Source organism: Rissa tridactyla, chromosome 5, assembly GCF_028500815.1.
Source record: "Rissa tridactyla isolate bRisTri1 chromosome 5, bRisTri1.patW.cur.20221130, whole genome shotgun sequence".
NCBI lineage: Eukaryota > Metazoa > Chordata > Aves > Charadriiformes > Laridae > Rissa > Rissa tridactyla.
Window position 1 is genome coordinate 15,921,980 of NC_071470.1, and position 23,619 is coordinate 15,945,598.

Here is a 23,619-nt window from a genome sequence, read left to right on the forward strand (position 1 = left end):
GTGCCTGTGCTTAAAAATAGACACCACTTTTTTTTCACTGAAATACATGTAGCCAACAGCTCCCAATTTCATAGTAGTGAGCAGAGCAGGGTTCTGTGTGTCAGCTCTCAAAATACAGCGTCTGCCAAAGCTGAAAAGTTACAATGTGAATTTTGTAGAATGCGGTGAAAGGTTTTTGAATTATAAAAATGTGTAGGAACAAGATGGATTTTATAACTTGGGGGTTTGAATCAGGATTTTCCCACTAGCCATGCTGCGAGCCTCAGGACAGCCAGATTGCAGCTCAATTTGCCACTGATCTCAGAAAATGCATCAATGTGCTTGCCAGAGTAGGCATTACAGATTTTTATCTTAATCATTCCTTTGCATGGAAAAACAGATCTACTTTGAGCATTAATGGAAGATCTAAAAAATAGAAATACCATAAAACTACTCTGGGAAACTGATACACTGGTTAAATGCTGCTGTTTTCTGGTACAGAACATTGTGTTACTCAATTCTCCAGCTTTCATACAATGAACAGAAGCACTACGAGCATAAAGTATTACTGGTTGTGTGTGCATGGGAGTAAATGATATCTGGTTTTAGTCCTTACATAGGAAAAAAAACCAAGTTTAGCAACATATTTTATATGCACATGTGATGTAGCTACTGTAGAGAGGGTATTGCTGGTTTTCCTAGTCTCTTTTTATGTGAAGATTTTTAATAAGTACGAAAATCTGCTTGAGGCTATTTTTATCACGAACAGGAAAAAGGTTCATTGTTTCATTTTTCTTTCTGAACCATTACCCCTCCAGTTCCTGCTCCTCCTTTCACCCCTGCCCCAGGACCAGCTCCGCCACACAAGGAATTTTGGCCCTTTCTGCAGTCAGCAGCTCTTGCACTGTCACCTCCGGCTCTTTTCCCCTTCTCTCTCTAGGTAGACTCCATCTCTTTCCCCTCTGTGCCGGTGTGGCTTCCAGCACCCAGTACAGGGCTGCCAAATGCCTGGGTTGAAAGCACATGGCCCACCAATTCTTCCTTCACCTGGGGACTAGCTGTCCTTTTGGTTATATTCTTTCAGTACACTATTATTTTACCTGATTCTTTTGCATTTCTTTAGAATCAGCATCTGTAAATTCTGTATTTACCGCTTCCTCTTTCCAATTCAACCCTCCTTTTCTCCTTGCAGGTCATACATATTCTTCCTTCTCACAAGCATTACTATGTCTCATCAGTGTTCCCTCCAAAACACCTTACCTCACCCCAGCAGCTGGGTTGCTCCATCCTAATTTTTTCTTTCCCTTCAGAAATTATGGTTTTCCTCTCATCTCTTCTACATGCCAGATGCCTTCCAGTTCTGCCCCACCTTCCTTTCCAGCTATCACCCACCCTGTAAGCAGTTCACAACTCCTGTTCCTCCTGAATCATGCCTGTTAATCTCTGTGATTCACTATTAACTTCCTTCCAGACAATTATCAAGTCCCTGACTCCATCCTAAGCACCTTCAATCTCCTTCGCATTTTTGTCAAGGAGCGAGAGGCAGCCGGGCACCTCTCATGGGCAGATGATAGGAAAACCACAAAGCAAGAGGTCCACTGTGTGAATCGGCCCTTCAGACCTTCGTCCCACTCATATACAAATGTAATTTCCTTGTGCCTTGAATTTGGTGATGTGCTGTAAAAGGCGGTTTTGGTTGCATGGAGATAAGTAAGCAGTAAATAATAGTTTCCAAATATTTAAGTACAGTCCTCAGGAACTGGCCTCATAGAGTTCCCTATCAATATCTCATCTGAGATTCTCAGCAAATCAAATAAGAACAAAAATATTTCATTCATCTACTTGGCAGTATCTGCTGGAAAGGCTGATTCAGTCCCAGCCTTTCCATTCAGTTATAAAATCTCTGTATGCACTATCTTCTTAAGCATTATTTTAAAATAGAAATGTTATTTATCTCCTGGGGTTCATTCAAAGCAACTAGCTGCACTCGTGGAGTCTGATGAAGATGCTTCATGTCATCAAATGTTAGGCACTGAATTAGATGGCAAATATTTGCCCAAATTTAACGTAAGGCACTAAGGACAGTGTGAAGAAGACTGCTCATTGCTAAAATGGCTAGTTTCAGTTCCAATGTTAAAGCCCAAGTAAGTAGAATCAAGGCATTGTTAGCAACACATTTATTCTCTTTTATTAGAAATTCTTACTTTTTATAGTTCCACATACCCAGTCTGATCTCCCAAAGTATTTTAAAACCTAATGTGTCTTGATAGAAAGAGAGATAATAGATAAATAGATATACAGAGATAGGCAAACTGAAATGTAAGTGAAAGAAATCTCTCTTCCTAGTAGTACCCTTTTAAAGGAGAAAATTAGTAAAAACACTATACTGCTATTAGGGTTCTTTAGTTTTTCAAACTTTTACATTTTGCAAGCAACAGTCAGAGAAATTTATAAATACTTTAGCCCTGAAGCACTTTTTTCTACCTGTCTTTCGCATCTGGTAGCACATTTTTGTGGCAAACAGCACCTGCTGTGAGGGATTCCCTGCAGATCCTGCCCGGCTGCAGCAGGTCACTTGGTGTTTGGGAAGCCCAGTGCCCTGGGTTGGTGTTTGCAGTGCTTGAGCATGGCCTGAGAGGCAGCAGCTGCCACACCAACCTCTCTGAGAAAAGGTCTGATTTATAAAATTTCTCCAATTTCTCCACTGTTTGCAACTCCTCTTGTGACACCTGTGCCCAGATAGTCTGTGGGGCTCTGTTTTCTGCTCAGGCTTATTTTGGTGCCTAAACGAGAGGTGGGTTCTTCTAAAAATGTGTTGACACGCTGGAGGGAAGGGATGCTGTAACAGAGGGACTGGGCAGGCTTGAGAGGTGGGCCCATGTGAACCTCATGAGGTTCAACAAGACCAACTACAAGGTCCTGCACCTGGGTCAAGGTAATTCCAAGCACAAACACAGGCTGAGTGGAGAATGGATTGGCAGCAGCCCTGAGGAGAAGGACTTGGGGTTGTTGGATGATGAGAAGCTCAACATGAGCTGCCAGTGTGCGCTCGCAGCCCAGAAAGCCAACTGCATCCTGGGCTGCATCAAAAGAAGCGTGGCCAGCAGGGGGAGGGAGGGGACTCTGCCCCTCTGCTCCGCTGAGACCCCGCGTGGAGTCCTGCATCCAGTTCTTGTGACCACGACATAAGAAGGGCATAGACCTGTTGGAGCAAGTCCAGAGGAGGGCCACAAAGATGATCAGAGGGCTGGAGCACCTCTCCTGTGAAAACAGGCTGAGAGAGTTGGGGTTGTTCAGCCTGGAGAAGAGAAGGCTCAGGGAGACCTTATAGCGGCCTTCTGGTACCTAAAGGGGCCTTACAGGAAAGGTGGGGAGGGACTCTATCAGGGAGTGTAGTGATAGGACAAGGGGTAATGGTTTCAAACTGAAAGGGGAGATTTAGATTGGTTATTAGGAAGAAATTCTTTACTGTGAGGGTGGTGAGGCACTGGAACAGGTTGCCCAGAGAAGTTGTGGATGCCCCATCCCTGGAGGTGTTCAAGACCAGGCTGGATGGGGCTTTGAGCAACCTGGTCTAGTGGGAGGTGTCCCTGCATGTGGCAGAGGGGTTGGAACAAGATGATCTTTAAGGTCCCTTCCAACCCAAACCATTCTACGATTCTATGAAAAATGTGGTTCAATGTGCTCTTTTTTTCCCCTGAAGTAGTAGTAATCTTCTGCTGCAGCTGAAAAGCTCTCAGGCTTTGCCAGGCTACCTTTCTGTTGCATTCCCTGTTGTGCTATGGACACTGTTACATGCACCCAGTGCCATCCTGATGGTGGCCAAGAGCAGATGTACCTGCCAGGCACTCCTGGTGCCATGGGTGCTCCTGGGGGCATCTACCCCCAGACCGCTACCAACCTGCCTGTTTGCTCCTCTGCTCCCAGTCCGCACAGGCGGGCATGAGGGACCAGGAATGTGACAAGGACATTGCTCAACACCCAAACCACACAGACCCCCGACTGCCTGGTGAGGATCTTGACTAAACCAGCACTGTTGAAGCCTGAGCCTGAGATTCTCCCTGTTCAGTAATTGTCACATCAGGAAAATCCCTCAGCTAAGCTGCTTCTGGGACTTTTGCACTAAAATCAAACCTGTGGGTAATGCACATCTGTGATTTTAAACCATCGCATTTCCAACATGATCCTTTCCTAAGTGTGACTGTGGGTGGCATCATGCAATGAAGCAATACACGTAAAAGCGGTTGAACAGCTACAAAGAAGGGAGTATTTTGAAATATTTGTCTGCAGTGTGAAGTTGCTAAATCACCAGCATAGTGTGGTCCTACAAAACACAAATAAAGTCAAAATAAGTAGTTCTCAAGAAAGCTTTTTAAGGTTTTGAAATACTATTTTTGCCAAAAAAAAAAAAGCTGCAAACAAGGGAGTGAACAAGAAAGGTGCGATGGGGATGTTTGGTTTTTGAATAAAACCTCTTCTTTTAGGGAGTTTATAGTCTGGCATTATATGATTTTCTACCAGTGTTGCCCACTCTTTGCTAGCCAGGTGTTTAACAAATCAGCTCTACAGAAGTTGCTTGCAAATATTCTTTTCCATCAACATCCAGTTTCTCTCTGAATCATGAGCACCTTTTCTTACATATCTCATGTATTTTGCAAGGTCTGTTCCCTCCAAGGGAATAGACATGACTGAAACTCTACCCAGTGAAACCACTAGCAAAACAGCTCTGGGATCAGCTAGTAGAGGCGGTTTGTAAATAATTCCCTTGCTATCTCTTTCCACTTATCAGCCAGAGGAGTGCTTTGGCTGTCCACTGCTGAGGACTTGTTCTGCAGTAGATGAAGATCTACAGGGCATTTATCTCTGAAATCTCAGCACAAGATACTAAATTATGGACGGAAGGGAAGAATAGGTACGGCAAGGCTGTAATTCTTGTACTGCTGGCATGGCCAGGTAAGATTTCCAAGAGCCCAGACACCCAGTCAAACGCACAGCTGGAGAGGTGTCTCTATGCGTGCCACCTTCAGGCCACGGCTGAAGAGCCCTCTCAGTTCATGCTTCATGTCTCTGCTATTTTCCTGTACGATAACGATCTTCCATGGCTCACAGAGATTATTCTCCCCCTCCCACCTGTTTCTGTTGCAGCAGGTAGTTGCTAGTCCTTCTGCTCCAGAGGAGGGGATGTAGCTGCTGTTGGAGGCCATCAATGCTGTACCAGTATTTCCTGGGGAGGTGGTTTCAACATGCGGCTTAGGGATGGGTCTGAACATAGTCCTGACAGCACCGTGTGCTCAGATACAGGAGGTTCTTTACTGGGAATGTAAAGTTTTCAAAGCCTCGGCAGTAGCCCCTCTGAGTCTGCCTGTACTGTTTTCCAAAGCAAGTGTTGCCACGCAGGATGAAATACAAATGCATCTGTTGAAAGAGAACTGGAACAAAATTAAATCCCACTTAAGATTCACAGAAAATTCCCCTTCTGTCACCTGATCCCTATGTTTTAGTTTTGGTGTTTGATCTATGTGTTGCTAAGGCTGCTAGCACTTTGTAAGTAAATTGGTGTTTCATTGAAAGCGCTTTGCCCAAAAGTTTGTGAATTTTAGGTGCTTTTTCACTTTTAATATCCGTATCTTTTACTTTACTTGCTCCCAATCCAGCCTGAGGTTATACGGTGTCCATACTAAATTAATGTTTGACTTTATAGTCTGTGTGCTGTACAACCCAGCACCTCCTCCATTTGCAGTAAGTAAATATGCAAGTGTTACGTTGCCCTTGAAGCCTGTGCTCTGTGACAAAGGTTGTACGCTGAGAAGAGCCTGAAAAGCCAAGTTTCCGTGGGTCACAGCCTCTCCTGTCAGCGGCACGTTAATCAGAAACCCACCCCGGTTATCTGCAAAAGCGTGGCACGGGGAACTTTGGACCAGGTGACACAGGGGCAGACTTGGCCTCCTGAGAAGCATCCACCTCTCTCTGAGCCCTCGGTTCTGAAAATAAGGAGAAGCATGTTAAACTCAGGTTGGCCAGAAGCCGGCCGCGCTCGTTTCGGGAACACAGGTTATGATCCCTGCAGAGCTGACTGCAGGCGCGGTGCGGTCTTGCTGCATGACCTTTGGGAAATTACTTTATCTCAGCCTACCCCAACCTGCTGAAGAGCCAAAGGCATCAACACTTCAGGGAAATGCTTCACAACGGTACTTAATCCAGTCGTTCATGGCCGCAACTTGCTTTCAGATGTAACACCCTATAAAAATTACCACTGCTGTCACTTTCTTACAAAGAAAGGCAAAACTCATTGGTTTTGGATGATTTACATGTAGAGGTTAATCTCTGAAAACCAGATAAAAAGTTGCACGAGCTTGTGTGAATGAAAGGCTGAGTTTTCACAAGGTAGCCATACAGAGGTATGTAGGGAAGATGTGTATTTTTTTTCTTATTGCTTGTGCAACAATGAAAAAAATGTTTGCTTCCCATTGCATTATATAAGAGCAGATTTAGTGGGAGGACCCATCAAATTGTCCACTGTTCCATTTGTCCAGGGTGACAACTTTAGCTGTACCATAGTAGAGCCATCATTTTTCTGTGGTAGCTACACCTGGCAGCTATGACCTGACATAGAGAAACTATGAGTTTCTCTGAAGTCCTTTGGCCTCAGTGGGTCAATACTGCACACAGTTTGACTCTCTGAGCCCTGTACTGGGTTAACATGCTTTGCAGAAGTATTAGGACCATGGAAATGTGAGTATTTGTACAACCTTCTCAAGGCAGTGACCTTGTCTATGCTGGCAGGCAAACTAAATTCAAGCTGGCTCCATAACCGGAGTACCATTGTGCTGCTCTTCTGCTTCCAAATCTCAGCACTCCAGCCTTAGTTTCCAACCTTGCTAAAGACCGGACTGGCAGTGTCATGACATGAAATGCGATGGTGATAAAATCTAGATCTGATCCAGAGGAGTGGGCAGTGCTTCTCTGGAGTCTTCTGCTGAAATGCTTCTGCAACCAGGAAACACCAAGTTGCCAAAAGAAAACCTTTTCACAGAAACGTGGTCTCTTCCCCCCAGATTTTGTCAGGGAAGATCTGAGAGATCTTGAGTGGAGTGCTTATCCAAGCAGGAGAGAGAAACAGCATGGCTGGACCTCCCCCCTTGCCCACCTAGGGCGCCTTTCTGGAAGCAGCTCTCCATGCCAGGTGGAGCAAGACTGCTACAAGCAGCTCCTGCTCCCTGGAGCTGGTTAGGGTCTTAAGTGCAGAGAAGCTCTTTCAGATAAGACCCCTCTTTCTGCCTGCGGATCTCAGAGGTGATAGCCACAGCTGAGACTCCAAGCAGCTCTGTGGAAGGGCAGGTTGTTGTTGTTTCCACTTACAGCTGGGGGATCAGCAAGGCACCGAGAGGCTAATGTGATATGGCAAGGGTCCTGCTGTGAAACTGAGAAGCTGGCAGAAGAGGATGGGTCTCTCCCTCCCCTGTGCGTTTGTCAGTGCTCTTCCTCACAGGTTGGGTGTAGATGCTGTAAAGCAGCTGTGAAGGCTTTTTAACTAGAGGGATTACAAGTTGACGGTTGAGAATTAATAAGGCTTATGCAAAAGAGATGGCCAGATCTTGCAGGTTGTCCTACAGCAGCATGATTGTGTCTAGCAGCTGTCACAGGCTGCCGCCATAGTGGCCTTAAATACCAAATTTGTGAGAGATTTCCTTTCTGCCTCTCCTTTTCCAGGCAAAAGGGGAGGGGAGTGCAGACTGGCAGGAGGGAACATTACACCCGAAAGCACCCACAGCAAATGGTGGCACCTTGGTGAGCTGAGCAGGCTGATGTGCATCGGGTGCACTGGTCATGCAGCATGGGCTGCAGCCACAGGGCTCGCCTTGCCACAGCAGCTGGCCACGCATTGGCCCCTGTGGGCTTGCCCCAGGACCTGGGCTCTGAGGAGCCCCTTTCAGGAGCCCAGGCTCAGGGAAGGAACTCCTGCTTTTGGTGATACATCTGCGCAAGTCCAGCCACAGTTGCTGCACTGACAGTGCCACATGTGCATGCTGGCTGGTGAGCTGGACGCAGCTGTGCCCCTGGCCACCCGTAAGAACACTGCAGTGTGCCCAGCAGGTAGAGAAAGCCTCTCCATCCAACCTGACCAGACTTGGCTGGTGTCCCTTTGCCCAGCATCACTGAGTGCGGACAGCCCCATCCCTGTGCGAGGCCATACAGATCCAGATCAACAGCAAATCCAGCACATGGACACATTCCTTGTTGCACTATGTGGCAGGTTTTAGTAGTTAATCTGACTAGCTAGAGCTAGTGATGTAGATTTTCTCCTTAAACACATGCATTAAAACACACTGCTCTAGGGATTCTAGATTAGACAAAATGAATCACTCCTCACCAAAACAGGGCTAAAGGACCATGACAGATGAGGCAATATCACAAAACCAGGACACACAATGTAGCCTAGATTTTTTCCCATTGCTCCTCCGTGAGCACACATCTGCTTACCAGGCCTGGAAAGGATCTCCCAGGTTGAGAGCAGCCACCAAGTCCCAGCCTCCAAGTCCTTCCCAAGCTCGGCAGCGGTCCTCTCCTCCGCGGGGAGCGGCAGCGGCACCTTGTCAGCGCCGCGCTTGGTTGCCAGCCCGTTTCGGCTGCCCTCTGCTTGTAATTGTTAACTTGCTGGGAGTGGGAAAGCTCCAGCTAGCGTGGGTAGAGCTCTAACTCTGAGGCGCTCCCGAGAAGCCGAGACGCAGGAGCAGGGCCTCTACCTGCAAGGTAAACCGTCGCAGGTTGCCTCGGCCCTTTCTTTCCCCCATCTTTGCGTTTAGGCTCCCTTTGCATTCTTTTATCATGCCGTTTCAGGTCTTTCTGTTGTCGTTTTTGGTTTTTGAAATTTTAGCTGTCATTTGAATGGCTGCTCTCTTATGCCAAAGATTTATTTGGAAATTTATGTACTCCCATAAATTAAGCGTTCTCTCTCAGCTTTCAGCCAGGCACGCCTAGGCTTGCACGCAACCTTAGAACAATACGGAGAAAGGTTATCATGACTTACCTGCCACAAATTGTCTATTAATAGCACCATTTATGTACTTTTTTTTTTTCCCTTCGTGGCATGCTTTCCCTACGTCCCCCTCTTAGCAGTTTTCCCCATTTTTGTGTGCTTTGTGTGGAGGACAGGGCGGGTAGAAAAGGGGCGACCTTTTCATCGCTGGCTCTGCCCCCGTGTCCCCGGTGCTGCCTTCCCCACGGGGTGTTTGCAGGGAGGGTGGGACAACGAGCTGCTTGCTGCCTGGTAAAACATTGACCGGCACAGGCAGCCGTGGCCACGGAGGTGCCGGGGGAAGCAGGCGGCAGGAGCCCGGCGGCGGCCAGCACCCACGGGAGCACACCGGCTTCTCCCCAGGTACCATTTCCCACTTTCATTTTTCCTCGCTTTGGGAGGTAGAAGGGCAAGGGTGCTTGGTCGTCAGGTTTGCCAAAGGTTCGCTCCCTAGAAGTCGGAAGAAGAGTTAGCATTGTTATTTTGTGGTTTGCTTGCGTCAACTGTAGTTGACTGCATGGTGTCATCTAAAGCACGGGTTGATTAACCCATGCTTGATTAGCAAGTTGTTTTGATTTTTGGCATATCTTCAGTTAAAAAAACAAACAAATGAAATTAATGCACGGTTGCATTTGTAAACTTCATGGTTTTCTAATAAAACTCAAAACAGCTGGCTTCTGCTCATCTTCTAACTGAAGAGTAGGAACAGGAGTCAGAGTTTCTAATGAAAATGTGCAGTCTAATTATTGCAACAGGGATGTGGGTAGTGACTCATGCTGAAAAATACTTGCTGATTTTTGAACAAGCTTTGCAAAAATAGGCAAAGTGACTAATGTTTTTTCAAGATTATTTCCATGTTCCAAGCCAGTAGACACAGGAAAAAATATCAGGATTTAAGTTCCTAGTACTCATGTGCCTTTGAGAGAGGTGAAGCTGAATAGATTCAAGTAATTGTTTTAAGTTTGCTCAGTGACTGAAAGTTTCTACCACACCATGGAAGCTGACTTGTTCGTGCAGGAACCATCCTCCATGTGTGCATTGCTGGTCTGGATGTGTCTTTATATAAGTACATATGGTGACTCCCCAGAAATAACCACCTTTTACACCCTAGGTGACTGTCAAGTAATCCTGAGAGGGGAGTTTTCACAGAGGGTTCGGTGTGAAGTGCCTGAAGCGTAGTCAGTATTCACAGTTTATTTACAGTGGGGTTTGTGTACAAAGCAAAACGCAAGAAATAGATATATTTTTTTTTTTAAATTGTTGCTTCCAGTTTATCAGTGTCGGGCCCTAGCTGTGCTTGCTGCTTGCTTCAGTCCTCCCTGATGTGACAGATTTTGTTGGTGTGTTTGCTAACTGGGCTTGCACATGACATGCTATTTATGTTTAGTAAATGCTCAGTGGTGTTAGGCAGTACTGAAGTGTGGTAACACATTTACTTTATTAGAAGTAGCCTAAGTGTGGCTTCAGTTTTTAGCAGTACTAAAAGTCCTAGAGCAAAGCACATGAAAAAAATTACTGGAGAACAAAGATACTGGATTTCCCACAAGTCTGCTTTAAAGGATTGAAATGTAATTCAAGACAAATTTTGGTAAAGGCTGCACGGCAGTTTCAGTCTGTCGGTGAATTTGTAGACGTAAAGCATGACTATGATTAAAGCGTGTGATTTTCTTGTGTGTCATAGCTGATGTGTGATTCTTGCCCTCTCCTCCCAGGAATGGTGGTTCCAGTATTTGGTACTTAACTGGACTGATGCAGAAGTTTCCTTTGCAGTAACTAAAGAAAGAGTTCAAATCTTATCGCAGAGCTCACAGAGACTGAATTTAAATAAACCAAATATCTAAAACAAAAGACAGTGATGACAATGTTATCTTGTCTATTTTCATACAAAGTTAAGGTTCTAGCTGGTGACTATAAGGGAGATTATATGGCTTAAATGGAAGGAATAGGACTGTTGACAAAATCTGTTCAGTCTTCAAGTCCTGTTTGCACTGCGGAGGACTTCTTTTGGAGCAACTCCAACCCCTTTCCATCTCTGGATCAAGGAATCGAGGAAAAACATTACCAATAGACAAGGTTTCAGGACAAGGGGGCCATAACTATCTGTAAACTATGAGCGACTTAAATTGTTTCAGTAAATCATAACATATTATTATGCGCTAAAACGAAGCAGGGAGATTTCATTTCATGAGCTGCGTTTTCAGCACAGCTGTTTACCAAGTTTCAGTTGGTTAAACCTGTGTACATATGCTGAAAGGAGCCGGGCTACACAGGGGTCACGAGGACAGCCTGGTCTGCAAAATCTTTTTCGGGACATACAAGGTGGAAAAGATAAAGAATAATGCTTCACCTGGGCTGGTTACACAGTCGCTAGTTAAAAAGAAGTGTGTCGTCACCCTTGAAGGCTGTTCCTGTGACACAGGTGTTACTGCTAGACCTATGCAAAATAAAATATAATGGATCCCACAGAGATCTTACAGTGACACTTTTCCAAATTTCCCTTCATGGGAAAGCAGAAAGATTTATATTTGAACTAGAAATGCCCATAGTAAAGGGATATATTAAAATGTGAATAATCCCTACAGATACTTCGGAAAGGAGTGATACTTGGTCAGCAGAGATGCTGATTATTCAGATGGCAAAAAAAGGAAACGCTGCCAAAAAAAAACCCACAGGTGACCAGAATTACACAAGATTAGCAGGGACGTGGCAAAGCTCTGCTGTCTCTTGCCCAGACAGGGCCTGGGATACCCACTTTCCTGCGGTGCCAGGGCCCCACATGCCGAGCAGAGCCCGGGCAGGGGCAGGGGCAGCCTTCGGCCCTGCTCTCCGTGGGCGGGTGACAGGGCTGTCACCGGGAGGGTGCCACAAGGAGCATCCAGGCTGTGCCCCAGTGACCTCCTGCACTCCAGTGCTCGCTCCGGCAGCTTTCATTTGTTTGTTGTGCTTGTTTGTGTAGCAGCCATCACACCACCAGCGAGATGTTGCAATCGCTTTCCTTGATTCTCCATTACAAAGATGTTCACAACAGATCACCTGTGTCGGGCAGGTTACTTGGGGTTTGCTGTGCTGGACCTCTTTGTTTAAGGACATACCCCAAGTGGAGACCTTCACAGTCATTTTTTTCCCCTGTCCCAGCAGACACATGGCACCTGGGTAAGGCTGTTGCAGATGCTTTGGGCTTGAGGCAGAAGAACAAGCGCTGTGCGGTCTCTGGCAGGAGTCTCGTTCTTTCCATGGCTATGCAGCTCCCTGCTTTTCTCTCTCTGAATATTGGAAAATCTTTTCCATAGCTGTCCACTTGTACAACACCCACGTGACCAGAATATCTCCTTTGTGTGACTTTGGGAGCAATTTAAAACATTAGCATTTAATTAGTTTACTATCTTAAGGCAAAAGTGTGACTTTATTGGGGGATTTTTGCCTTTTATAGGAGTAAGAGTTTTCTGAGGGAAACAATTTACCTTTTCAGAGCCAGTTGCAGAAGCACATTTTTGTGACAATAACCTGTTTTTCCTCATTCTGTTGCAGTGAATGAAACAATCAGGTAAAATACAAACCTTAAAGGACAGTGATTAGAGACAAGCAAACTTACCCTTGCACATTTCCTGCTGAGCATAAGTACTAGTAATGCATTGAAACCCCACCTTTTCAATTTTGCTAAAATAACATAAAGTGTTAACCCATGAATTGCAGCTGAACATGAAGTATGATTTCTGCGAAATGAAGTAACTTTAATTATTTTAATTACCAAAATTATTTTGTGCTGGATGCATGTATATGCAGTTCCCAGTGATGTCAATGAGAAATGAATGCTTAGATCTTGGTTTAGTTTTTTCTTCTTTGCAGTGTGTACCTTCAGTGAGAATACTTCGTTATGCAATTTGTTGCTTTCAGTAATAACTTTCAGAACTTTTGTTCTCATCGGAAGTCAGGTGTCACACAGATCAGAGGGCAGCATATAGCTGATGATTGAAGGTATCTATCCAAATGAATGGCAGCCCTGCCCTCCCCTCCCCATTCCTGGGTCACAATGTTTCCCTTTACTTCCAATATTTAACAGCAGCTGTCAATATCAAACAGTATTTGCTTACACGCTGGAAGGCACAAGTAGAAACAATAACCAACAATTTTAGCAGAAATAATTTTTTTAATGGCTGTCTAAACAAAGGCTTACTTCTCATACTACAGTATCCTGACTCATGTGGATTTACTGGTCATCTTCTCTGCATCTCCCAAGCTATGAGAGTGAATACAAAAGACACTGAGCAAAAGCTGCAGTGCCATTTAACCTTCGTATTTGGAAGGAATCGAGTTTGAGAGGTCGTCAGATTGCCTCTCTTGTATCTAATGAGTATTTGGCTTAAAAACAAAAACGCATTGTTCAAATCAAAACCTTTTGGTTGCTGCGTGAAGGAAGTCATGTTTTGCAGATGGGAAGCCTCTACGGACTTTTCACCCTTTCTGAAGAGCTGCAGAGAACAGTCATTATTCCAGTCTTTCCTACCTCCGGCAAAGATATCAGACAAATGCTGTGGCACTATAGCAGTGATGTATTTTTTTAATGGTCTCCAGAAAAAAACCACACATCTTGCTTGGATCTTCTTTCCTCTGGGCAGTTTTTGTAATTGCAACTGAAAGCAGCCCCAGCAGCAGCCCTGAGACAGACTGTCAGCTGGGATCATGCTAAGCTTTACTGAACTGAATGCTTTCACCTGAAAAATTTGGGATGCTTTAAAGGGAAAATTGCTACGTAAACATTCTGCAATGCACAGAAATAGCTTTTTCTAACCTTTTATGGCACTTTTGCTAATGCTTTTCCAAGCAATACTCAGGGCAGCCACTCTATCGTGAAGCTCTTCCACTTGAATGGCTCCCAGAGATGCTCAAACCACAGCTGTAGTGGGCAGACAACTTTATAAAGCTGAAACTGAGGATTTGACAATAGAAAATTCATGGATAGGCAGCTACAGGTTGAGTTTAATGGAATTCTCAGGCCGCTGGTGTCAATCGGTGGGATTGATAGCTAAAATCTCAATTCTGCAAACCCTTTCCTACCCGGTATTGAGTTTATCCCTGCTAGTGTTATGTTTGGGAACTACATTTCCATTATGTACTGCATACCAAAGGGGCTTCACCAGGCTATGCGTATGAGTAAATGCTGTATCTGATTGGACTGTGCCTGCCTGGGCCGTTAAATAGACATAACAGCAAGGAAGGCTCTGAATGGAGTTCCAGGGCAAAACTCCTGCTGCAGTACTAACCTTGTAGAGGTGCCTATGGACCTTTACAAGTCTCTTCAGGCACTACATGTGCATGAAAATGTAGGAAGAGTGCTGGGGATTACTGCATGGGAAGCTTGTTTGCCTTGGTAGTGGGTACCATTGGCACGGATGGCAGGGGTTAGGTACAGTGAAAGCTACTGTGGAAGTAGCGTTACCACTACTTCCTTTTTACTTCAAACTTTTTGTCAATCAGTTTTGAAGCACAAAGCTTACCTCTGCGTTGGCAGTCAGGTGGGAATCCCTTAGCAAGGGGGACGTTGTTTAAAACTGTGTGCTGTAAGTACAGGCATAATCACAGTGGCTGCAAAAACAGTATCATGGGTAGGAGCATGAGAGGATCAAGCACATCTACCCCAATGAGGAGCATCACCAATCCCAGAACTCTCTGTGGAGAGGGCATGAAATGGGGGGCGGGCGTGGGGGAGCCCTGCTGCCTTCTGCCACGAGGAGGGCTGGAAGGCAGGGAAGGAGCTCTGGGCACCCGGTATCTCAACACAACCCTGTGAAAAAAATCCTGTGGAGGGGAGCAATATCACAGAAACAAATGGGGAGAGTGGTGTGTGAAGGGAGTGGGAGAGCATCAAGAACTGTCGACGTCCAGCCGTCTGGACATCGAAGGAGCTGCTTGTCTCAGGAGGCGTATCACACACTGTAGCAGAGCAGGGTCATCTGGGTGTAAATCTGAGACAACAGTGCTAAGGAACAGGTAAAAGGGCCTAAATGAGCCTGTCGTCTTGATTTCTGCCTTTTCTTCATCTTTCTACTTCTGAAAGGCTTAAGCTTTGTTGTCCTGTGGTATCCTCCGTACACCAAAATACCAGACGTACCACACCCGAGGGGGCAGGATTTCTAGAGGTTTACAGGCAATACGGTCTCTCCTTTTCACAATCTGGAGATAAGGGGAATAGCCAATAAATCCAACAGAAATGTATTTTGACAGGCTCAACAGGCTACAGTCCTCTTTGGCAAACCCCTAGCGGGGTTTGACCCTTGACTAAAGTGAACTAAGCCCCTCCTGGTCCATTTTGTGCTGTGCAGTTGCTCCAATGAGGCTGAAGAGAAGAATTTCTCAGGGTGAAAACCATCATTGTGATTCTGTACTAGCGCCATAATTACAGATAGCCCCCATTAAAACCAGAGTCACGTGCAGCTGTTTAATATGGTGCTGTTATATATGCTAAGTTTTTTCGCTCTAGGTAGTAATCTATTTTCTGCTGCGGAATATTTTGATGTAAATGGCTGGTCAGTTAATGCAGGTGTTGGATACAAATACTATGACTCTCACTAGCTGGAGTTATGTACATGTCTACACAACAGAGCATTTTTCAAAGTGACTGCTTTCTGCACGGATGTAAAAGACTTTTTTCATTGAAGAGTGTGTTTCTTTTCAGTTAGTTTTTAAAATGGCAAATAGAAAGGTGAGCAGCCTTTTGCAAATGGAAGCAGGAGACATAGAGAGCTTTCTTTTAAATTTCATGATGACACATTTCCCCTATGGAAGAAAAGAGGGAAGGCATGGAAACGAAATCCGGTTAAGGCATTTCAATTTATGCTCGTTCAACACTGTAGACTCAGCTCTGCTCTTCATTTGCATTCAAACAAGGAAGTTTCAATAAAGAAATTGTTGAATTACTTGGGAGTGTCTTCACGGCAGTGTGAAAATACATGAAAGCTCTTCCTTGCATTAACTGGAGTGGAAGGGAGGTTACTGAGACCTCTGGCTGCATTTTGGGAGAGACAGGTAGGGTCCACATTGCAATTGTGTCAATGTAGGTGAGATTTAAACTGTTTTCAATTGCTTCGATATTTTGCTGCATTGGGAGTCTAATTAGAGGTTTGTCTTACGGAAAACTGAAGAACTAGGTTAAAAAGAAGTCAAGAAGGAATAATCTCAAAAACATGCGTAATAATCATTCTTAGTCAAATCTTAGACTTTCTGATGGACGCTAGCAGAACTGACAAACTCACGCTTTCATGACTTCTCCCCTTTCTTCCCGCATGGAGGCAAGCAGCCTTCTTAAAATCCCACCTGATGATGGCAAGGGGTTCTGTGTTAGCATGCCGTAACAGCACTTCATGGTGCAGCACATCTCCATTAGCCCTGGGCATGTCGCTCTCTCCAGAGACCTCACTAGACTTTGTGTCCAGAGTCCATGATTGCGCTGCCTGGCAAGTTATTAACTGGCACTTAAGTTTATCATGCTGCTGAACTTTGAGGACTGATGGTTTTGTTCTTGAATATACTGAAGATGTGTGTTGGGTTTGTTTTTTTTTTTTTAATAAAAGGGGGGAAAAGATTGTTTTGAAGAATTCACATTTTGCAGTGTTTTAGGAAGTCAGATTTTGATAGTGTTTTGGGAATAGAGTTGTGCTAACACGCCAGGCTATGGGAGATAGGATCTGCGTCTTCCCTTTTGTTTTTCTGCTTGTCCAATCCAGTTCTAGGGAGTTTGCTGTTTTGTTTAAACTCAGGTTTTCCAGAGTTGTAATTATGTAAATTACTTATAGTTAGTGTTATGTTTTTGTGAGTGAAGTCCAAGTAATTAAGAAAAGGGTTATTCTTATAGACTAGTTTCTGGGTTAAGACAGTAGGCATATCTTTCTCAAGGGAAGTGAAAAATTGAAAACATGTCTGATTTGTGTCCCTCAGACTGTTAGCATGCAAGATCTGCGAGTTTGTGTAAGGGGCGGGGGGGGGCATCTGCAAGGATCTGACAAACAGATTTGCAAGCGCGTCAATGAGTTCAACCTCCTTCTGCTTCTCCTCTTTAATGCGGGTGACCACCTTGACTCTGGAAGACAGTTAATGCTCCTTACTCCAATATCTGCAGGTGGAGTCTGGGTATTAGAGATGACGGCAGCTCCTGACAGAGGAGCCATCGCACGTAACTCAGCAACTAGCATTTGGCTGTTCCAGATCTAACTTTCATCTGATTAAAAAAAAACAACGCACATACAAAAAGCCCACTACTTTTTTAACTAAGCAACTTTATAAATGCTAAATATTTTCAGCTGTGAGGGCAGCTTTTTGAGACCTCAGATGAGCATATTACATCAGTGGTATTTTTATGTGCAATAGATTTTCCTGTTTGCTTATAAAAATATTTGGGAGTAGCAGTTTTTAGTCATATAGCTAATTTATAGTGTGTATAAGTGTGTATAAGTCTCCTGTCAGCTCTGTCAGTAAGAGATGGATAGGGTCAAATATTTGGGGGCTTTTTTAGAAAATTAATGTGGGGTTGAGTAAAAAGGCTGGGAGTTGCCTTTTTTTTTTTTTTTTTTTTTTTTTTTTTAAGAAAACCATCACCAGAACAAATGTACCCGTCTGGATCATCTCTTCAAGTTGGCTTTCAAACAGGATTTATTTCTGATTCACGAGCACGCTCTATTTCTCATTTATTCCTCTGGCTGCTCATGTGAAAAAGAACAGACACAAATACTGGGAAGATGTGACCCCTTCCCTGGGCCGAAAATCAAGGCAAATGCCCAGCAAAGGGCAGGAGAGCTGCAGGTTGGCTCACAGTCCCAGCACGTTCATGGTGGCTCCCTACCCAGGTCCAGCACCAGATAGGTCCAGTGGAGAGATGGCAATTTTGCCTTGCTGATGGGGGCATCGCGCAAAAACAAGACCGGTATTGACTGGGCTGGTACTGAAGGGGGAAGCATTCAACCCTCTGCAGGTTCTTGGATCATTATATGGCAATTAAAATATCTCCCACCATGTAAAAACGCGCCATCAGTTAACAGGACACTCTGACTCATTAAACATAGCCTTGCCAAAATCGTTTCTCAGGGTGTTCCAGTTTCTTGCTTGGGTCATGATGTTAAATCATTACTTGCACTCAAAATCTATGAGCCAGCTACTCGCCGGTTGAATAGACCCATAAACACAGCTGTGCTGGCGGCTGCTTTTTAGAAGGTTTTTCTCCAAGCATTTGGCTTGACTTTTAAAAATAGCCTGTTTCTTTTGTGCAGTTTCTCATCTCCAAGGCATGACCCCCTTGTTGAAATCTGATTGTGAAATAAGACTTTCCTGTTCACCTGCTAGCAGCGGGATGCTCTCTGTATGAGACGGGTGTAAAAGGACAGTATTTCATCTGTGGTGTTCGGAGAATTGACACTGCCGTGAGGTTTCTCTGTCTCCTCCGCTTGCCTGTCTCTTCCCAGGGGAAGGTGCCATTTACATTTGTTTAGAGTGGGTTTTTTTGACCACTTGCACTGCAAATGGCCGTGTGAGGTGGGCAGGCGTGGGGATGTGTATATTAATATTTACACCTCCCTCAAAATGCTCCAATGCTAGATGCGAGTTTCTTCACATTTATAAACGAAATAACCTTTTAGCTGTAGGCCTCCGTTTCATATAACTGCTCCACTTACAAGGAACCAGAAGGAAAAGAAGTTTTGTCTTACCTGAGCCCAGGTTATTTTTTTCCTGGCAGGTTTCAGTAGAATCACACGAAGTCTTTTGGTGGTATGACACCAAATATTTGCAGCTTGCGCCTCAGATTTCCGAGTTTATTTAGCCTACTGGACATTGTTTTTGTTCAGAGTAATTTCTGTAACCAGCAGTTTTCACTTACATTTACTAACTATGCTGTGGTGCTTAGGGGAAAACAAAACAAAACAAAAAGTAGGTAGCAGACAATTTGTTCATTTAAATTAATATAATTTTATTATTTATATCAGAAGTTGCGATTCTCTGCCAACGCCTCTGGAGCAGGTTGGCTCATCCACACAACATGTGTCCCACGTCTTCTTTAGCACCTGTGATGACCCTCCTAGTCCAAAGGCATGATTATGATTTCTCATATGATTTTTGTTAGCTGTGAGCTCCTGAAGTGTAGCAGAGGGGTGTGATGAAACTGAGGGCATGCGTTTGGCTGAAGCGTGGAGTCACACAGGGACACCTGTGGGTGCAGGGATCCTCTTGGAAGGCTGCGCTGCATCATCCCAGGCCACCACACCTGGCACGGGCTAGTCCATTTTGTCTGTGCCTGGAGCCACATCTGGGCTTTGTTCAGGAATAGCTGTTTGGTTCTGTCCAAAAGAAGACCCAAAAGCAAGCATTGATGCGGTGCGGATGCTCAGCAGACCAGGACAGAGGATGACCTGGGGAACTGCGCTGTCACATGGTGCAGAGCGCATGGGACTGCCCTGAGCTGCTCCAGGCATCAAAGTGGGCAGAGGGTGTTACCAGCTGGGGCAATGGAAAGGATACACGTGCCCTCTTCTGCTCTCTCGCAGGCTGAAGGGAGGTGCAGCGCAGGCAGCGGTCCAGCCCTTCCTCCACTGTGAATCTCCTCCACCTTCCCCTTGTAGGAATAAATGTAATTCTCAGGAATAAATGTGATTCTCCTTCAGAAGGGAGTGTCTGCAGCTTGTCCACAAGAGACAAGTGCTAAGTAGGGGGTTATGTGCTTATGTTATGGCTTTTTGAGGGTTTTTTTTAAACACAACATAGTTTTGATGGAGATCTCACAGTTTCAGTTAAACTTTCATGTCCAGGATGTGATTTCTGGGCCAAACCAAGAGAAAAAAAATGCTCCAAAGCAGACAGGAGGGCAGAGAACCCACCTGAGATGTGAGACCCCCAGGAGCAACCTGTGCCCTGGCTATATCAGCTGGAGCTCTTGCATGCCACTCTGCCACCTAACTGCAATGTACTCATTTTTCCCAAACCACATCTCTGGCTGTTGGTTCCTCTTTCTGAGCTAAGAACTGACACCAGGGTTTGTAAAACATTGTCCTCCCAGCTTGACAGGCACTTAGAGAAACTCCTGACAGGTAGTGATGGCTTCCCTTTGTTGCTATTATAAATTTTCCCTGCTTTCATGCTGTTCCCTATTTTCTTTGATAAGCCCCTCTAAATGTGTAGTTATGGTCTTTTCTGTCTGTGCAGTTGAGCAAGGCTGGATTTCCCTGTTCTGATGAGAAATAAGAGCATTGTTTGGTATTAAACAACACGGTTGTTTTGGTGCTTTTGCTGCTTTTGAGAGTAAGAACATCAGAAACAAAGCCCTGTAATGGGATAATAAATAAACTGGGTTTTCCCTTCGCTGAAATAAATGCACGGTAGTATGCAGTATGTTAGCTGTCAGGGGTTTCCAAACCACCAGGCATACAACTAGTGGGATTGTTCCCTTATACATCCTTATTAAAGGGCATTGTCTAGCCTTCAGATTTCTGCCTGTCCTAGGTGTTTCTTGCTTGTTTTATTAGAAGGTCAGCTCTTTCTGAATATGTCTCCTTTGTTACTATTGCCTTAAAATTAAGCACTGTTATAAAGAGCAACTGAAAGATGGAAAAAGATAAGAGAAAAACAATTTATCCTTCAAACCATTATGTTCCTCTGTGCATTGTCCTCTTTCTAGAGAAGGAAGGAAAGCAGCTCTCTCTGGAGACAACGCTTCTACTAATGAACTGAAAATAGCAAAACCAGCAGCCAGGATTTTCCACACATCTCCCCATTCCACAACTGCAAAAATCCATTTTTTTCTCTCTCTGCTGTAGGCCACACTTTTAGATGTTTTCATTACTTCTCCTCTGACATTCCCGTAACTTTACATTTCTATCTGTAGTGTATGTAAGGAAGCCTAAATTTAGTGGTTTTGATGACAGTAGGACTGGTTTAGGGACTAGGTTAATTTAAAAATGTTATATGCTTAATGAAATGAAAGCGTAGCATAGTCTCAGAAATTTGATATTTACTCAGTGTTAGAATGTAACTGTGTATGTTTTGCATAATTTTTTTATAAGGTTTCTGTGAGTTGGCCATATAATGATTAAAGTTTGTGTCTGACAGACAGAAATTTTTTTTTTGTATGTTGTCATTTTAAGACAAGGGTTATTTAAAGTCAGACCTCCCCAGGCCAATATCTGGGCACTTATACAGTCTTCAAAGGCTCTTGAACATGCCTAGTTCCTACTTATCTCAGTGTGAATTTGACAGACAAGGGCTGGAGGATCTAACATCATTATAACCGGCTGATCTATGAATAGCAGAATTTATTAAGTCTGGTTTTCTATAGTATCGCCGTAGGAATGCAGAGCGATTCCAGCTCCATCCCATGTCCCCAGCCTCTCCCATCCTCCCACCCTTTGCATTCTTCCATTGCTTGTTTCTGCACCCCCTTCCTGCAGGCTGGGTGGCTGCTGGGGACCATGGATGCCCTCACCCGCAGGTCACACAGCCCTGCTGGACACTGCTTCTCGGCGGGGAAGGGGTGGAAAACTCGGCTCTAACTGCCTCTGCCTTGGTTACATACAAATTTAATCTCTGAGAGTTAGCCCTGACTTTCCTAAAGCTACGTGAGCTCTGAGACCTCTCTCCAGGCCAGCAGCTCCAGAAGTGGTGGACAGGGAGAAGGGGGCTGGCAGACACAGCAGGGGTTCGGACACCCGGGGTGGGGCATGGGGCTGTTTTTTAGGAAACCAGGCTGGGAACACCGTGCGTTCAGCAAAACCAGGAAGAGCGTGCAAGTGCTAGGATGTGCAAACAGGGAAATCAACTCCCGGGCAAAGACAAAGAGTCTATTTATTGCCTGTTTGCTCAGTTACAGCGGCAAATGCTGTTTGTCTTCTGTGCTGAAATGCACGCCCTCCCCTTCCAAATTTTACAGTAGTTTATACCTGTGAGTTGTGAGTGTCACAGCAGCTTTGCTTCTGGAGTACCTGTGGCTGAACTGGAGTGGCTTTAGCTGTTGAACCATGAGCTACTGCTGGACTTTGTTCGCTTTGACGTGCTGACCTTTGGCCAGAGGAGGTAGGAGAGAAGCTGGTTGCTCTTGGCGAAACACGATCACAGTGTACCCAGGGAGGAACCTTTCGTAAAGTGCCCTTTAACCAGCTCCAGTCGTCGTTAGGGGTTGTAATGGTTTAGGCTCTGGCGAAAGTTTCAGTAAAAGAGCACAAGGTCTGTCCTGCTGTTTCTCCGTGACCTACCAAGTCCCCGGCTGAGGTCTCGGAGCAGGAGGCAGCTGGGTGCTGGGGACGCGACGGTGACACCAGGCACGAGACGGCTTAGTGAGGCACAAGCCTACTGCAGCTGGCCAGCTGAGGAGCCATCTGTAGGTTAGTAACCCTGCCGTGCGGCGGTATTGTGATCGTGGTTATATTTCCTATGGTATTTAGCAGGGATGCAGGCTGTGTCGGAGGGAGCCTGGTCAGTGAGGCACCAGTTTCAGTCTCCTGGGCATTTACCAGCAGGCATCTACCTCTTGGCAGGTGCCCCAAAACACAGTGTAGGCAGTTATAGAGGTGGTGGTGATGGAAAAGCTTTGTTTCAGAGAAATCTGTCTTCCTAGTCACTAAATGCAAGAGGCTGTCTTATGCCTTAGATGTGAAGGTTGTTCTTTCATGGTGCTGACTGGGCTCGGAGTACAACTGAGTGTCTCTGCTAGAAACGGGCACTCATTGCCGAGGCTTCTGTTCTTCCAGGTTGCAAGTGTCCTCCTGCGCCACCGAGGTGTACACGGCATGCACAGCAACCGTCACGCTGTACTCCACGATTGTTCTTTTAATGTTATATTTAATCTTCTGAGGCGATCAATAACAGACCAGAAGTAAATCTTTTCACATGTATAAAATGATCTTTTGGGGAGTAAATGCACAAACTCAAAATGTCAATTTTTTTCCTCTCTGAAATGATGTAGCTCAGTAACTGCATGAGGAAATGACTTTTGCTTTGTTGGAATCATCAGTGTACTTAGGAAATTATGTGCAAGGCACTTTGAATATGCTTAGGTTTCATTTTTAACAATAATTTTTCCCAAAAGTATTGAGAGTTTCCAAAGCAAAGCAGTCTAAAGCCTCAGTATAACCTTACTACTCTTCATTGGTCGTGTGGCACATCTTCAGAAAAAGATTTTATTCATTTACAAAGGCCAAAGATCAAAACAAGGGAACCCTCACTGCCTGATGCTTTATTTGTATTTTCTGGGATGTGCTGTCTTGTACATACCACCAGTTTCATCCCGTGAATCATATGAGAAGTCAAATTAAATCCCTGGTGTAACATTGTTCGTGTCAAACATGATGATGTGGCACCACGAGTGAATTAACTTCTTTCAGATAAACTTGTACAGCCACAAAATTTAAATCGTCTCTTCACATACACCCCTAAATATAAACAGAGCAAATAATTCCTTATACAGATAGAATATTCAGACCTCAGGGGTGCTGTGGAAGTCTAAGTATTTGGACAGGTGAAGGACAGGTGACAACCTGGTTGTTGCCATATTAATCTGCGTACTAGACAGCAATATATTACATTTTCATATTCAGAGAGTCTGTGCTAAATATGTACTGTTGAGTCAAATGGGGTTAGACTGTGACAGACGGCAC

General features: G+C 44.8%; 1 protein-coding gene across 8 annotated transcripts in view; it reads left to right on the top strand.

Annotated features, from left to right (window-relative positions):
• RBM47 (RNA binding motif protein 47) overlaps window positions 1–23,619 on the top strand; it is an 86,428-nt gene that overhangs the window by 27,561 nt on the left and 35,248 nt on the right. Inside the window, exons 1-2 of one of the 8 annotated variants that reach the window (XM_054202455.1) lie at window positions 8,744–9,358; window positions 17,574–22,347. The exons of 4 other annotated variants lie outside the window; for them this stretch is intronic. Coding sequence is in view for 1 of the 4 variants with exons in the window: in XM_054202454.1 (XP_054058429.1) it covers window positions 4,925–4,932 (8 nt within the window). In the remaining 3 variants the exon portion in view is untranslated. 3 more of the 8 variants (XM_054202454.1, XM_054202459.1, XM_054202456.1) reach the window with 3 other exon arrangements.